Source organism: Rhincodon typus, chromosome 4 (assembly GCF_021869965.1).
Source record: "Rhincodon typus isolate 14 chromosome 4, sRhiTyp1.1, whole genome shotgun sequence".
Classification (NCBI taxonomy): Eukaryota; Metazoa; Chordata; class Chondrichthyes; order Orectolobiformes; family Rhincodontidae; genus Rhincodon; species Rhincodon typus.
Genome location: NC_063335.1, coordinates 108,578,706 through 108,595,235, shown reverse-complemented (window position 1 = coordinate 108,595,235; position 16,530 = coordinate 108,578,706). Strand labels below are relative to the sequence as shown.

General features: G+C 40.3%; 1 protein-coding gene across 1 annotated transcript in view; it reads left to right on the top strand.

Moving 5' to 3' along the window:
* Nucleotides 1-16,530, top strand: part of LOC109920528 (piezo-type mechanosensitive ion channel component 2-like) — a 696,943-nt gene that overhangs the window by 528,696 nt on the left and 151,717 nt on the right. The window contains exons 22-23 of the mRNA XM_048596193.1: nucleotides 673-849; nucleotides 12,307-12,435. Of these exons, the coding sequence (XP_048452150.1) occupies nucleotides 673-849; nucleotides 12,307-12,435 (306 nt within the window). The remainder of the gene's footprint in view (nucleotides 1-672; nucleotides 850-12,306; nucleotides 12,436-16,530) is intronic.

Below are 16,530 nucleotides of genomic sequence, written 5' to 3'. Positions count from 1 at the left end.
TCCCTCCTCCCACCTCAAGTCCCACCCCCATCTCCTACCTACTAGCCTCATCCCGTCCCCTTGACCTGTCCGTCCTCCTTGGACTGACCTATCCCCTCCCTAACTCCCCACCTACACTCACCTTTACTGGCTCCATCCCCGCCTCTTTGACCTGTCTGTCTCCTCTCCACCTATCTTTTCCTCTATCCATCTTCTATCCGCCTCCCCCTCTCTCCCTATTTATTTCAGAACCCCCTTCCCCTCCCCCATTTCTGAAGACGGGTCTAGGCCCGAAACGTCAGCTATTCTTTTTGCGATATGCCTGTACATGACAACATGGAATACTTAGGCAGGAAAAGAAGTCTGCTTTGAAAAGCTAATGTTGAACAACGCAAACAAAACAAAAAAAAAACTTTTGGATATTCACATTTAATAGTACATCTATTCATCACCTGTACCATTGGTGCATAATTAACAGCAAATCTGTTAGGTTTACTGTTATTTTGACAACAAATTCTGGTCCAATATCCCTGCCTCTGGTCCATGCTTACTATATGCACAACCACCCTGCTGAGTGAATGTTCTTGTGGCTTCTCCTCACAAAAGTCCCTCCAATTAACATGCTTCTAATCCCAACATTAGGTTGGCATCACTTCAGTGTGAAACACTAATACAAGTGTACTTCTTCTGCAGGTTTCCTTGTTGAATTACGTTTTCTTAATTTCATGGGCCTTTGCTTTGCCTTATGTCAAGCTACGTCCACTGGCATCAAGTGTCTGCACAGTCATGACTTGTATAATCATTGTGTGTAAGATGTTGTACCAACTATCTTCTGTTCAGCCTTCCAACCACTCTTCTAACTGTACAATTGTAAGTATATAATTTAACTTTTTTATTTATGTTCCTATAATTTAAATTGTTCACTATTACCTGGAATAGGTTCTTATGAATGCAGAATGTTATATCAACAGAGACCCCGGTCTTTGGCCTTGTCCATTATCCACATCTCCACCATTTATTTTATTTGAAATGGGCCTGAAAATTGCAGAACCAGAGGATTGTTATGATGTAGAAGGAACACCATTCAGCCCATCATCACTGGCTTTCTGAGCATTTTGACTTAGTCCCAAACTCCTGTCATTTCCCCATAGCATTGTTTCTATTTAAATAATCATCCAATACACTCTTGACTGCCTCACATGAACCTGCCTCTACCACACTTCCAGAGAGTGCATTCCAAACCCAGAAACATATGGAATTAAAGGACAGTAAAAGACCATCTAATTCCTCAAACTTATTCCACACTATGATATTATTTTACAGCCTACAGCTGGACATGTTTTCGTTAGAAGGACACATAAAGTATGATGGGTGATTGATTAACCATCTTCCTATCCACCCCCATGCATTTCCCACAATTCAGAGAGATGGATAGACATCCCTTAAGCTGCCTGTCATTGGACCTTTCTGGCCATTAATCCTGTTTAATTAAGCTGTTTCTTTTCAATATATTGAAAAAACAGGAAGTGTTCTTTCAAGGGTGCACTATACACGTTAGGGGGGCACACTTCTCTTCTCCCACACCTATCTCCTTTGTTTCTCCCCAGCTAGTCTTCAGAACCCACCACCCAGCTCATCACCCCTCACTCTTTAGTTTGCCTAATCCCTTCCTGCTCGAAAAGCCCAGGACATACCTTTGTACAGGATTCTTCAACAATCATTGTGCCCCTTCTTACAGACTCAGTAGCATTCCACCACAGAGTTTTAATAATGCTGGGACTACTAGATTGAATGTATTGGTTGGACTTTTTGTTCACTGAGAAGCAAAAGTTTGACCTTCAGCCTCTTCAGGCTACTGACATCTTCATATTATTGCTGTGGAACAGGCTTTTTTAGAAGTTGATTGGTTTGGAACTGATTTTCTTTCTGTGAAAGGTAGCAGTACACCAAATTATCTTGGCTAAGAATTTCATCATGACTCCGGAAAAACGCATTGAGAAATTATCCAAAAGACTTACAACGGTCAAAGCTCACACCACAGAAGGAGGCCTTTTGTCTCTATGTTGATTCTTTACTAGAACAACACAAACCCAATCTCACAACCCTTTTCTTTACCAACTTTTCTGCACCTTCCTCGGCTTGAGATGCTCATCTTTTCTTCCCTTAACAGATACAGTAGACTCTGTCTCAAAGCAAATATATATTACAATGTCAGAGTGTACAGATTTATGAATATATCATATTATATATTCATTCTATTTTAGTAGAACATTCTAGAATATATCCTGCAATATTAACCAAAACTTTAATGGCCAGAGAGGGAGTGTGATTAAGCCCAAAAAAAGTGACAACTAGTTTGCAGCCTGAAATGATCCCACCCACTTCTGGGTTTGGTTTGGACGGATTTGTTTGACAGGACAGTCTATAAGCACCAATGACCAGAAGGCTTACATTTTCACCACTGGTTACTGCTAATTTCTGCAGCCTCCTGGAAGAAGATTTCCTTCCCAGTGAACCAGGAGTGCATCTACTGCCACTGTCTAACAAGGTGACTAACTTAATCCCAGAATTTGGTTTTCTACCTCTCCCAAGATCTTTGCAAAGTGTTGCGCTACCAGGAGAGAAAGCGAAGAATTGCGAGTGTGTGCAAAGTATCATGCAGGTAGGAGAGTAATAAGTTGAAAGAAAAGCATATAAAGTGGCCAAGTCAGTGATAGCTCTGAAGACTGGGATAAATTCAGAAACCAGTAAAGCGGACTAGAAAGATGATAAAGACAAAGAAAATAAACTACGGGGGCAAACTAGCAAGGGATGTACAAACAGTCAATTAGACCTTCTTTAAATATATAAAAATGAGGAGAGAAATCAAAGTGAACATAGGCCGCTTAGAATTAGGGGAGACCATTCCGGGGAACATGGGAATAGCACAGCAGTTAAATAGAGCTTTTGCATCAGTCTTTGCAATGAAAGATACATCAAGTAATGGTGGATGTTAAGTACCACCATCATCACTAAAGATTAGTAGTCAACAAAGTAATGGAGCTAACGGCGAATAGGTCCCCTGGCCCCTGATGGGTTGCAACCAAGATTCCTAAATGAGGTAGTGACAGAGATAGCAGATATATTGGTTGTAATTTTCCAAATTCTTTTGATTCTGGAGAAGTGCCTGGAGATTGGAAAACTGCCAATTTGACATGTCTATTTATTATAGACCAGACCAAAGTTCCCTCAAAATATATTAAGAAGATAGCCTAGACTCCCAACCTTTTCTTATTTTTAAAGGCAAATATAAGATGATGTGTCCCCGATACAATTTGATTGGTCAAACTACCAGGCTTGAAGCAAAACATATTTTATTCTTACACTACACTTAAAATAAAAACAAAAGAGAGAAGAATTAGAGTAACAACTGTATTGAAAACTTAACAGAAAATAGATTATTTAACTACTAAACAGCAACTACTACAACATAGTAACATCCCATTAGCACACCGTTGGCAAAGGCAAATTCAGTGAAACAGATTGTCTCATGCAATTTCCAGTCCAAAAGGAAAGAACATTGATAAAACACTGAGAGAGAGAGAACTCCGGCATTTTGCTGTCACAGGAAGAGATGTATAGCAGCTTCCAAACCTCAACAGCCACTGAAAGTTAAACTGAAATCCTGGTTCTGTGGGAGCTTGATCCATCTCTTCATGCTGCTTCTATTGTTCCAAATTTACAAAAAAACCCAAGGCTTCACAAGCTGTTTTCTTTATTTGCTTGGAGCTGACCGCTCAACAGTTCTGTCTCAACATCCCTTCATAACAAAAAGAAGGACAAAATACACCTCATAAAGCCACCGTATCATCACACTTACCCCCTTAAAAGAATGAACCATTAATAAATGATGTCATTTTTAAAAACCGTTAGTCTTATGCAATTAACATACATCAATACATATATATTACATTGACTCTGAGTGTGCAAAGATTAAATACCACAGTCCATTTCAATCCATTTCTTCTACCACTGAACACCTTCATTACTGTCATGACAATGCATTGGCAATGGCGTTCTCTTGTCCTGCCACATGTATAATTTTCAAATTTACAGGTTGCAATATTAAAAACCATCTAAATAAACTAATTTTTATCCTTAAATTTTTCCAAGAACTTTAAGTGGTTATGATTAGTACACGCAATTGTCTCAGACATTTTACTGTAAACATAGATGTTGAAATGTTGCAATACCAACACTAAAAGCATGATCTCGTTTTCAGTTCTGGAATGTTTCTGTTGATGAATATTCAGCTTTTTGGAAAAATATACAACATGTCTTTCTATCTTCTCAATGTCATTTTGCAAGAGTACAGTACCAACACCCACATTACTCTTATTGATAGTGACCTTGAATGACTTTGTGTAGTTAGGTATGGCCAACACTGGGGCAGTGGTTAACACAGCTATCAGGTTGTCAAATGCCTTCTGACATTCCTCCATCTATTGAAATTTTCTGTACTTCTTCAACAAGTCAGTCAGTGCAGCAACTTTGGATAAAAACCACGCAGTCTCAGGATTCGTAGTACTTCCCACTTCATCAATGGTGTGGGAAACTCCCCAAAATCCTTTGTTTTCACATCCTGTGGAACCATTTGTCTATGGCCTAAGAACATGACTTGGGCTTTTGCAAACTCACTCTTAGCCAGGTTTATCACCAAGCCTGTCTCCCTAAGTCAATCAACAATTCCGATAGATGCTCCATATGTTCCATGTGTGACTAAACATCACTATATTGTCTGCATATACCACATAATTGGGTAACCCCAAAATGACTTGATTGGTTAGTCTTTGACATGTGGCTGGCATATTCTTTATACCAAATGGCATGGCTTTAAACTGGTACAGCCCATTTAGTATCATGAAAGCCAAAATTTCCTTCAATCTTTGGATAAAGGTACTTGCCAGAATCCTCTGAGTAAGTACAACTTAAAAATATAAGTTGCTTGTCCCAACTTCTCAATACAGTCTTCCAAACATGAAATAAGATAGGAATCAGAATTTGTAATTGCATTGACTTTCTGATAGTCCACACATAATCATTTCGATTTTCCTCTGGTCAATAATTTATGTCAATTTTGAGAACTTCATCATTGTTGAGAAAAATTTGAAGAATGCCCAATTCAGAATCAACTGAATTTGATTCTTCACTGTGTGTTGTAACCAGTGACACATTCTTCTTTTGCTTTCCTTCCCTATCAAAATACCTTTTGAGCATAGTCACATGACACACACTGCAAAATTTCTTTCTATCTAGCATTCTCATCAAATAATTCACCTCACCCAATTTCTTTTCAATTTGATAAGGACCACTAAACTTTGTCTTTAAAGGTTCATGTACCACTGGAAGTAACACTAACACATTATCTTCACTAGCAAAACTGCAAATTTTTGATTTTTTGACTGCTTCCTGTTTCCTGCTGTGTTACTTTTAAATGCTGTCTAGCCAACTACTTATCTATTTAGTCTTTCCCTAAAATTTGATGCATAGTCCAAATATGTGATCTCTGAACTCTGACTCACCATTTTGCCCTAAATTAATTTCAGCGGTTTTCTCACCTCATGCCCAAAAACTGATTCAAATGAATTGAATTTAGTTGATGCATTTGGTGCATCCCTCATTGCAAAAAGTACAAATGGAATTCCTTTATCCCAATCCTCTGGATAGTCTTGACTGCAAGCCCTCAACATGGTCTTTAAAGTTTGATGCCATCGTTCTAATGCTCCCTGTGATCCTAGATGGTATGCAGTGGATTTGAATTGTTTTATTCCAATGCTATCCATAACTTCCTTGAATAACTTTGATGTAAAATTTGACCCTTGATCTGATTATATTTCTGTGGGTAGTCCATATCTAGTAAAAAAAATCTGGGTGAGTCTTCTACAATCCTTTTAGCCATGATACTGTGTAATGGAATGGCCTCTGGAAATCTAGTAGACACTTACATTCTGGTCAACAAACACTGATTCCCACTTTTTGTTATAGGTAGGGGTCTGATGCAATAAATTAAGACTGTTGTAAAAGATTCCTCAAATGTGGGAATGGATATTAAGTATACTGGTTCTATCACTGCCTAAGATTTTCCTGTTATCTGAAATGTATGACATGTCTGGCAAAATTCACCCACATCTCTATGCAGTCCAAGTCATTAATAATGTTCTTGCATTTTGGCTTGAGTTTTCATAGCTCCTAAATGATCTCCTACTGGTAATTTGTGTGCTATCCACAACACCTCCTTTCTATAAGCCACCAGTAATACAATTTTGAACTTCTGCCCATGTTTCATCTGCCTGAATATGTAATAGTTTCCATTTCCTCATCAAGACCTTGATTTTTAAGATAGTGGCATTCTGGGATACACTCAGATTCTTCTTCTATGTATATTTTTGATACAACTGCTTTAGTTTCTCATCCTTCTGTTGTAATTCAGCTAGCTTCTCTGAACTAGAAAATATCCACTTTGTCCTCCATCTGTTCTTGCTTTTCCTCAACTATTTGATCAAACATAATCTCTGATAATTGAACAAAAAACTTTCTTATCTTTACTCCTTGATTTCTCCTCCAGCTTCAGTCTGTGGCTTTGCGACCTTTTTACCACACAGCCAGGAAAAATCCCAGGATATACTTCCTGTAACACCTCAGTTGTCTGAGTTTCCACTGGCTTTTGATCCATAGTAGGCATCACTCTCATCTGTGATCCAGCTATATCATTACCAAGGATAAACTATATTTCTGTAACTGATAATTTCTCTATTACTCATACTACCACTTCACCATTTTCACCGGACTCTCCAACCACACTTTATATAATGGATCACTGCTCTTCTCACCATGAATTCCACACATTACAACCTTTCCTAACAATACTCCATCTAAATTGCATATCTCCTCATCTTTCACCATCAAAGATTGACTAACTCCTGTATTTCTTAAAATTTTAATTTCTTTACCTGCTCCTCCAGGCATTCATGACTAAACCTTACCTACACAAGTAAATTCTTTAAAGAGATCTGGCACTTTCTTCTCAACCAGCCCCTGCTAAGATTGTATGTTCTTTTGCAGCGTTTTAGCTTCCACTGTGCTTTCCTTCACCACTTTCACAAAACTCACTTGTTTTCCCTCATCAGTCTACACAGTGCTTTTTCTAAACCACCAACACTGTGACTTCATGTGGCCTACTTTATTACAGTGAAAACACCTTCAGGGATTTTACTTCTCTTCTCCCCTCATGGTTTCCAGTTTACCCTGTCGTAAGCTTTCTTTATTATCTTCATTGAGATTTCCTTTTCCTTTATGACCTGGGGATTTCTCTTTTCACCAATTTCTATTCTTCACAGATTGTAATTGATTTCAGAAGCCTGACTTTAATGTATGAATTTATTTGTAATCATCTGCTATTTTCACTGCTAAACTTGCAGTCTTAACTCTCTGTTCTTCCAAATGAGTCATCACTACTCAAGAACCATCACTACTTCAATGCCCTTATCCATCTATCAAAATTACTTTGTTTGATCCTTTCAAACTCAATGTACGTTTCACAAGATTCCCTCTTTAGATTCCTAAAAAGCTGTCTGTAGGCCTCTGGAACTACGTCATATGCACTTAAAATGGCTTTTTTCACCTGATCATACTCCCCAGATACTTCCTCTGATAGTGATGCAAATACCTCATTGGCTGTACCTACCAACTTTGTGACCACCTGAACACCGGTATTTTCATTTGTTTAGCCACTTTCTCAAATGAAATAAAGAAAGCTTCTATGTCCTTCTCGTCAAACTTAGGCAATGCTTGGACATATTTAAACAGATCCTCACCAGGCCTTTGGCTGCAAAGGGATTGCTGTCCTTCACTGTTCTCATCACTACTCCTACCTTTCACCTTTACCTCAGCTATTTTAAATCAACTTTTGAGTTTTCAGGTCCAATCTCTGAAGTTCAAAAACTTTTGGTTTATTCCCTTCTCCTGCTGGGCCTTTCCTTTCCTTTTTTTTTATCCCTCTGCTTTCAGTCATAATTCAAACTCTTTTGTTACCTTATCTCTTTCTTTTACTTTTGTGCACAATTCAAGTTGCTTCGTTTACAGTTGAATTATAACCATTTCCAAAGATTCCAATAGCATTTCAGGCGATCGTAAATGTTGAGCTATTTCTGCAATTACCTCCCCTTTTTGCACAGACAAAGGCAATCTCCAACTCCAGCTTGTCTGCCAATTCCGAAATCTTTGCCTTGCTCACTTTCTGTAAAACTCCTGAAGTGACTTCTTCTACCCCCAAGAAACTCTTAGTAACTGAAACTTCCATTACTACACAAGGCACACACAATCTAAACCAATCAAATGCAATGGCTGAAAAGAAAACACCAGCACTCACCACTCACTGTCTTTAAGTCCAGTACCTCTAAAACTAACCTTGACTTAGAGATTTTGATCCCAACGAAAACCCCCAATTGGTTATGGGCCAGACCAAAGTCTGCTCAAAATATATTAAAAACATAGCCTAGAACCCAACTTTTTCTTATTTTTAAAGGCAAGTGTAAGGTGTTGTGTTCCGTCTGCAATTTGATTGATCAAACTATCAGGCTTGAAACAAAACATTCTTTATTCTTACACTATAGTTAAAATACAAAGGAAAGAAAAAAAGAATTAGAATAACGTAACTTTATTGGAAAACTTAACAGAATAATAGATTATGTAACTGCTAAGCAACAACTGTTCCAAAATAGTAACATCCCATAAACATACCCTTGGCAAAGGCAAATTCAGTAAAACAGATTGTCTCACGTGGAATGTTTCTCCAGACCAGGTGGAAAGAATATCAAGAGAAAACTCTGAGAGAGAAAGACAATTCAAGTGTTTTGTTGTAGCAGGGAGAGAATGTATAGCAGCTTCCAAACCCCAACAGCAACTGAAAGTTAAACTAAAATCCTGGTTCTATGGAAGCTTGACCCCGCCCCTTCATTCTGATTCTATTGTTCCAACTTAAAAAAAAACCCAAGGCCTCACAAGCTGTTAACTTTATTGGCTTGGAACAGATGACTGTCATTTCTGACTCAGCCTCACTTCATAAAAAAACCAGGACAAAATACACCCCTTAAAATCATAGTATTGTCACATATTCAAAAGGGAGGGACATAAAAAGGTGATAACTTTAGGCTAATTAGACTATCATGTATTATTGGAAAATTATTGCAATCAATTAATAAGGAAGTAATAGCAGAACATTTGTAAAATCATAATCTAATCAAGCAGAATCAGCATGTCTTAATGAAAGGGAAATTGTGTCTGACTAAGTTAGTAGAGTTTTTTGAGAAAGTTTCAACTAGAGTGGATAGAGGGAAACCAGTAGATGTGTTGTATTTGGACTTCCAGGTGTTTGACAAGGTATCTCAAAAGGTTAAGTCATAAGACAAAAGCCCATGTTGGCAGTATACTGGCATGGATAGAGAAATGGCTTTTGGCAGGAAAGGAGATAAGGGGTTCTTTTTCACGTTGGTGACCTGTGGAATTCCAGAAGGATCAGTGCTGGGACTACAACTGTTTACAATATAAACTAATGACTTAGAGGAAGGAACTAAATGTCGTGTAGACAAATTTGTAGACGACACAAAAATAAGTGCAAAGGCAAGATTTGAGAGGGATACAAACAGTTTACAGAGAGACAAAGAACAAAGAAAATTACAGCACAGGAACAGGCCCTTCGGCCCTCCAAGCTTGCACCGACCCAGATCCTCTAACTAAACCTGTTGTCCAATTTTCCAAGAATCTGTATCCCCCTGCTCCCTGCCCATTCATGTATCTGTCTAGGTACATCTTAAATGACGCTATCTTGCCCGCCTCTACCACCTCCACTGGCAACGTGTTCCAGGCGCCCACTACCCTCTGTGTAAAGAACTTTCCCACGCATATCTCCCTTAAACTTTTCCCCTCTCACCTTGAAATCGTGACCCCTAGTAATTGAGTCCCCCACTCTGGGAAAAAGCTTCTTGCTATCCACCCTGTCTATACCTCTGATGATTTTGTAGACCTCAATCAGGTCCCCCCTCAACCTCCGTCTTTCTAATGTAAATAATCCTAATCTACTCAACCTTTCTTCATAGCTAGCGCCCTCCATACCAGGCAACATCCTGGTTAACCTCCTCTGCACCCTCTCCAAAGCAGCCACATCCTTTTGGTAATGTGGCGACCAGAACTGTACGCAGTACTCCAAATATGGTCGAAACAAAGTCCTATACAACTGTAACATGACCTGCCAATTCTTGTACTCAGTACCCCGTCCGATGAATGAAAGCATGCCGTATGCCTTCTTGACCACTCTATCGACCTGCGTTGCCACCTTCAGAGTACAATGGACCTGAACACCCAGATCTCTCTGTGCATCAATTTTCCCCAGGGCTTTTCCATTTACCGTATAGTTCGCTCTTGAATTGGATCTTCCAAAATGCATCACCTCGCATTTGCTTGGATTGAACTCCATCTGCCATTTTTCACCCCAACTCTCCAATCTATATATATCCTGCTGCATTCTCCGACAGTCCCCTTCACTATCTGCTACTCCACCAATCGTAGTGTCATCTGCAAACTTGCTAATCAGACCATCTATACCTTCCTCCAGAGAAAAACTGCAGAAAGCTGCAACACAAAAGAACTTGGGACATTTTTTCATGAAACACTGGAAACTAACACACACCATGCAGCAGGAAATCAGGAATGCTAATGTTACGGCAGCCCTTATTTCTAGCGGATTGGATTATAAGAGTAGGGAAGTCTTACTGCAACTGTACAAGATACTGGTGAGACCACATCTGGAGTACTGCAAGCAGATTTTGTTCCCTTATTTGAGGAAAAACATAATTCCATTGGAGGCGGTTTAGAAGTCTCACTAAGATCATCCCTGGTGTGGAGGGATTGTCTTATGAGGCTAAACAGATTGGGACTCTACTCACTGGAGTTTAGAAGAATGAGGGGTTATCTCATTGAAACATTCTCAAGGGACTTGTCAGGGAAAATGCTGATAGGATGTTTCTGCTTGTCTTTGGAACTGTTTGCCACAGAGAGCTGTGGGGGCAGAGTCCTTCTGTATATTTAAGGCTGAAATAGATTCTTCATCAGTAGATGAATCAAGGGTCACAGGAAAAGTTCAGGAAGGTGGATATGATGAATTTCGGATCAGTTAATCACCTATTGGATGGCAGAGCAGGCTTGAGGAGGTGAATGGCCTACTCCTGTTCCTATTTTGTATGGTCTTAAGGATGGCAACATTTGTGGAAGGAGTCTATTAAGCACAGCTGTGGCATGGTATACCAATGAGGATGAAGTGGTAAGTGTTTGCCATTCAGATAGGTAAGCGTAGAGGTGCCTGGAAAGAAAGGGATAAGTAGAATTTGCAAGGCTATTGATCTGAACACTACGGGCAAATTTGCATGGTCAATCCATCCTAGCCTGCACATCTTTGGACTCTGGTAGGAAACCACAGCACCCTGAAGACACCCACGCAGACACGGGGAGAATGTGCAAACTCCACACAGACAGTCGCCCGAGGGTGGAATTGAGCCCAGGTCCTTGGCGCTGGGAGGCAGCAGTGCTAACCACTGAGCCACCATGCCACCCCAGTTTTGTGGGAGAATGCTGAGAAAGTCAAGGTTGGTGTTGGCCTCTGAAAGTGCAATGCCACTCACCATTCGTGCTCTCTTGAGACCCTTGAATCTCTTTGACACTGTCTCCAGATCTGCTGTTTACTTGCTCAGTGCTTCTTTCAAACTGCTTGGTGGGAGAGGCTGTCTTCTTCCTACCATCATTCGCAAATAGTTCCTTGTTTCAGTCCTCCAGATCTGACAGCATAATGTCCAGGTAAGAGTCTATATCCTGGGAATACTTGGAGAGGGTAAAGGGGAGGTAGCCTTTCAGTTCTCATTCCCATTCTGCTGAAGTCACGGAAATCAATTTAAAGTTCAGGCATTCTAAGTCCTGCCAGGTCTCTTCACCTTCCTTACACAGATTTGTGGCAGCATCCTTTCTCAGATTGACAGAGAATGTGGACTAATGGTGATAATGACATGGTTGAGTTTAAAAAAGCTATGACAATGGCTACTTCAATTGCAAATGGTTTAACTTATAATTTCTTCTTAGAGTGGTCTTTTCATGCCAGTCATGTTTAACCATTAAAGTGAATGCAATTATATAGTAAATCATTTCCATTTACAGGGAAAATAATTGAAAATAGAGCATTTAGTAATATCAATTATTTTTGTATTTAAGATTTCAAGTAACGTTCTTGAACATTTAATTCCTCAGCCACAACTCAATGAAACAAATGTAGAGAGCATTGAGAAATTGAAGAAATCAGTGCTTTATGCCAGCCCAGTTGACCCAGCAAATTGGATTGGACTAAGAAAGTCCTCTCCCCTTCTGGTATATCTTAAGGTATGGATTTGCTCCAATATTTCCTAACTTACCTTTCCATTCTAACACTTATTGAACACAAAAAAGCATTATTTCATAAGGGACCAAGGAATGAATTTAAAGTCTGTGGAGAAACTAATGCTCAGCCAGAGTGTAATCATTTGTATATCTATTGGCATTGATTTATGTTCTACATTGCCTTCATTAAAACAAATGAATGCCCCTGATCTTGTTTACATTGTGACACACAACATGTGCTAAAGGCTTTTCAAACTACAAATAAATGTAAAGAGATAACAAGTTGTAGAGCTGGATGAACACAGCAGGCCAAGCAGCATCAGAGGAGCAGGAAGGCTGACGTTTCGGGCCCAGACCCTTCTTCAGAAATGGGGGAGGGGAAGGGAGTTCTGAAATAAATAAGGAGAGAGGGCGAGGCAGATAGAAGAAGGATAGAGGAGAAGATAGGTGGAGAGGAGACAGACAGGTCAAAGAGGCGGGGATGGAGCCAATAAAGGTGAGTGTAGGTGGGGAGGTAGGGAGGAGATAGGTCAGTCCAGGGAGGACGGACACGTCAGGGGGGCGGGATGAGGTTAGTAGGTAGGAGATGGGGGTGGGGCATGAGGTGGGAGGAGGGGATAGGTGGGAGGAAGGACAGGTTAGGGAGGCAGGGACGAGCTGGGCTGGTTTTGGGATGCGGTAGGGGGAGGGGAGATTTTGAAGCTTGTGAAGTCCACATTGATACCATTAGGCTGCAGGGTTCCCAAGCGGAATATGAGTTGCTGTTCCTGCAACCTTCGGGTAGCATCGTTGTGGCACTGCAGGAGGCCCAGGATGGACATGTCGTCTGCGGAATGGGAGGGGGAGTTGAAATGGTTCGCAACTGGGAGGTGCAGTTGTTTAGTGCGAACTGAGCGTAGGTGTTCTGCAAAGCAGTCCCCAAGCCTCTGCTCGGTTTCCCCAATGTAGAGGAGGCCACAACGGGAACAGCAGATGCAGTATACCACATTAGCAGATGTGCAGGTGAACATCTGCTTGATGTGGAAAGTCTTCTTGGGGCCTGGGATGGGGGTGAGGGGGGAGGTGAAGGGGAAGGTGTAGCACTTCCTGCGGTTGCAGGGAAAAGTGCCGGGTGAGGTGGGGCTGGAGGGGAGTATGGAGCTGACAAGGGAGTCACGGAGGCAGTGGTCCCTCCGGAAAGCAGATAAGGGTGGGGAGGGAAAAATGTCTTTGGTGGTGGGGTCGGATTGCAGATGGCGGAAGTGTCGGAGGATGATGCGTTTGATCCGGAGGTTGGTGGGGTGGTACGTGACGACGAGGGGGATTCTGTTTTGGTTGTTATTGTGGGGAGGGGGTGTGAGGGATGAGTTGCGGGAAATGCGGGAGACACGGTCGAGGGCATTCTCGATCACTGAGGGGAGGAAGATGCGGTCCTTGAAAAACGAGGACCTCTGAGATGTTCTCTCAGATTCTCCAGCATCTGCAGTTCCTACTATCTCTCAAATAAATGTAAACTTTATTTATGATCAGTGAAATGGAGGATAGTTGCTGAAAACTTTTGTAATCAAACTTTGACAATCAAATTTGATTCCAATTCAAAAAGATACCAACGAGGAACATTTATATTGTGCTTCCACACTATTTACAACAAGTGTTCTCAGCTCATGAAGTTGATACACTGTCACAGGTCAGCATCAAGTTGCTATGTAATCATTTTGCTTTGAGAGAACTCTCTTTTGGCTATTATTTAGGCATATTTTACATGATCTCCAACACTTTTTGTTCTCAGTGCAGGTTTCACTCATCTGTATTTTGCATTTTTATTTGTATGTGCTTCAAATAATGTAGATTTTTTTTTCATTTGAAAAAAATTAGATTGTCAAGTAAGCCGAATTAAGTTTTTCCTTGGATTATTCATTAGATTATTTTAAACAAGTGATCATAAATTAAGTATAGATCTTGTGCTCCTTTTAAAAGCTGAAGGTAAAACACATATAAATACACCAACTATATTTAAAACAAATCCCTGAGAAATTCTGACTTACTATTCACGAACCCCATATATAAGTACTGGAAAACTCAAGTACGCACATGATCAATGCAGAATTCATCTTCTGAAGCATTGAAACACAATTTGATGGTGCCAATCAGTGGAAGGTATACAACATTAAATCTGACATCATTTTTTGAATGGTTTCACAGGGATTTACAGTATATACATGTAATTCATCCAGTTGGGTGCAGGATTTTCAATAACGTACTGTGAAGATTAAAAGCTTTGCTTCAGACCATAGGAGGGCTGCCTATGCCTCAAGAGTAAATAATAAACGCATTTTTTTATAGGCTGTTGGAGATGTTGTATGGGTGAGAGGAAGGTCTCAGAAACTGATTTTTAGTTAAGTAGCCAACACAAGCCTGGGCTGTTCTGGCTTTTCTGAGGGTGGTATTAAAAAAGAATGGAGAATTCCCTTAGATTAATTACATCATTGTGAAGATTGTCAGTTATGAGATCCATTTACCTTGGATCCTGGATGTCTCAGTCATGTAATCTGTTTCCTGACTGGTCAGCAACTTTCCAAGATCACAAGACAAGTGTACAGCTGGAAGAGCTCCTTCAGTGAAACTGACAAACTGGGTAGGTTTTCATTAGTTATATTAACTCCAGCATTGTCCATTGAGAGACTTCTCTCAGAATGTGACTGTTTGATACATATATGCCAGTTTCTTGGAAGACTGTTCATGTATTGCACAGTGCTGTATCTGCTGGAGGGTCAAGAGCTGATACCACACAACTGCTCACTACCCTAGCAGCAAGAGCAACACCAGCAGGTTATTTTTTTTCCTCAGCTGCATGTTCCTCCATAGACAGATGGTATAGACATGAAAATCCTTCCAGAAGGAGGTGAGACTCTCAACAGCAGGTCTACAGGCAGAGGATCAGCACCCTCAACCAATGTTACCCAAGGCTCAGACACTTATGGCAAGTCACTTTCAAAATGTCCCGGTAGTTTTTTTTTCACAACTAATGAATTAATTTTGAAGTGTAGCCATTGTATACATTGTATGCAGTTATTGAATGTATTGCATAGCCTCCCAGCATAATCTCTCACGGTTTTTCAATACACTTCCATGCTTTCATAGACTTTCATCTTGTGAAGCAGGAGCTCCAACCTGTCAACCAGAAGTAGTTCTGGTTCTGCAATAACTTCCGTTTTTAAAATCATCTGTTATGACAACAGAAAGAAGCACTTGAATAATGGATGTACAGGTGTCAGGTGACTGAGGGGAAGGATGCCACGTGGGTGAAGCTAATTGAGTGAGAAAACTGGTTGATGGGGGAATGCATTGGATCGAAAGGTGCGGGAAGAGCGTTTAGGGATTTTTTTTTAAAAAATGTTCAAAGGACATGGGCATTGCTAGCCAGCATTTGTCATCCATCCCTAATTGCAAAAAGGCAGTTAAGAATCAACCACATTGCTGGGGGTCTGGAGTTACATGTAGGCTAGACCAGGTAAAGGAGAGCAGTTTCGTCCCTGAAAGAAACATTAACAAACAAGATGGGCTTTTCCTCCAACAAGCAGTGATTTCATGGTCATCATTAAAATCCTATTTCCAGATTATAGTTGAATTCAAATTTTACCATCTGCCGAGCAGGATTTGAACTTTGGTCCCCAGAACATCACCAGGGTCACTGGATTAGTGGTCTAGTGATAATACCACTAGGCCATCACTGCCCGATTAGTCCTGTCTGTAAGTCAGGTTAGTTTTGGATATAGTGTTAGAATTAACTTTTGGGGCCTTGTAAAACAATAAACTATACTTTGGCATTTAAGAAATCCATTGGTTTCACCAAGTGAAGTACTGACCTATGTGACAATATTTATAACAAAACAAAAGTACAAATGTTTCAGATTTATCCTTTACATTTCATTTTTTAAAATCTATTTCCTTGACTAGAATTTCCCACACATCCCATTTAGTTAATATTACTTCAGAGATAGTAGGAACTGCAGATGCTGGATAATCTGAAATAACAAGGTGTAGAGCTGGATGAGCACAGCCGGCCAAGCAGCATCAGAGGAGCAGGAAGGCTGATGTTTCGGGCCTAGACCCTTCTTC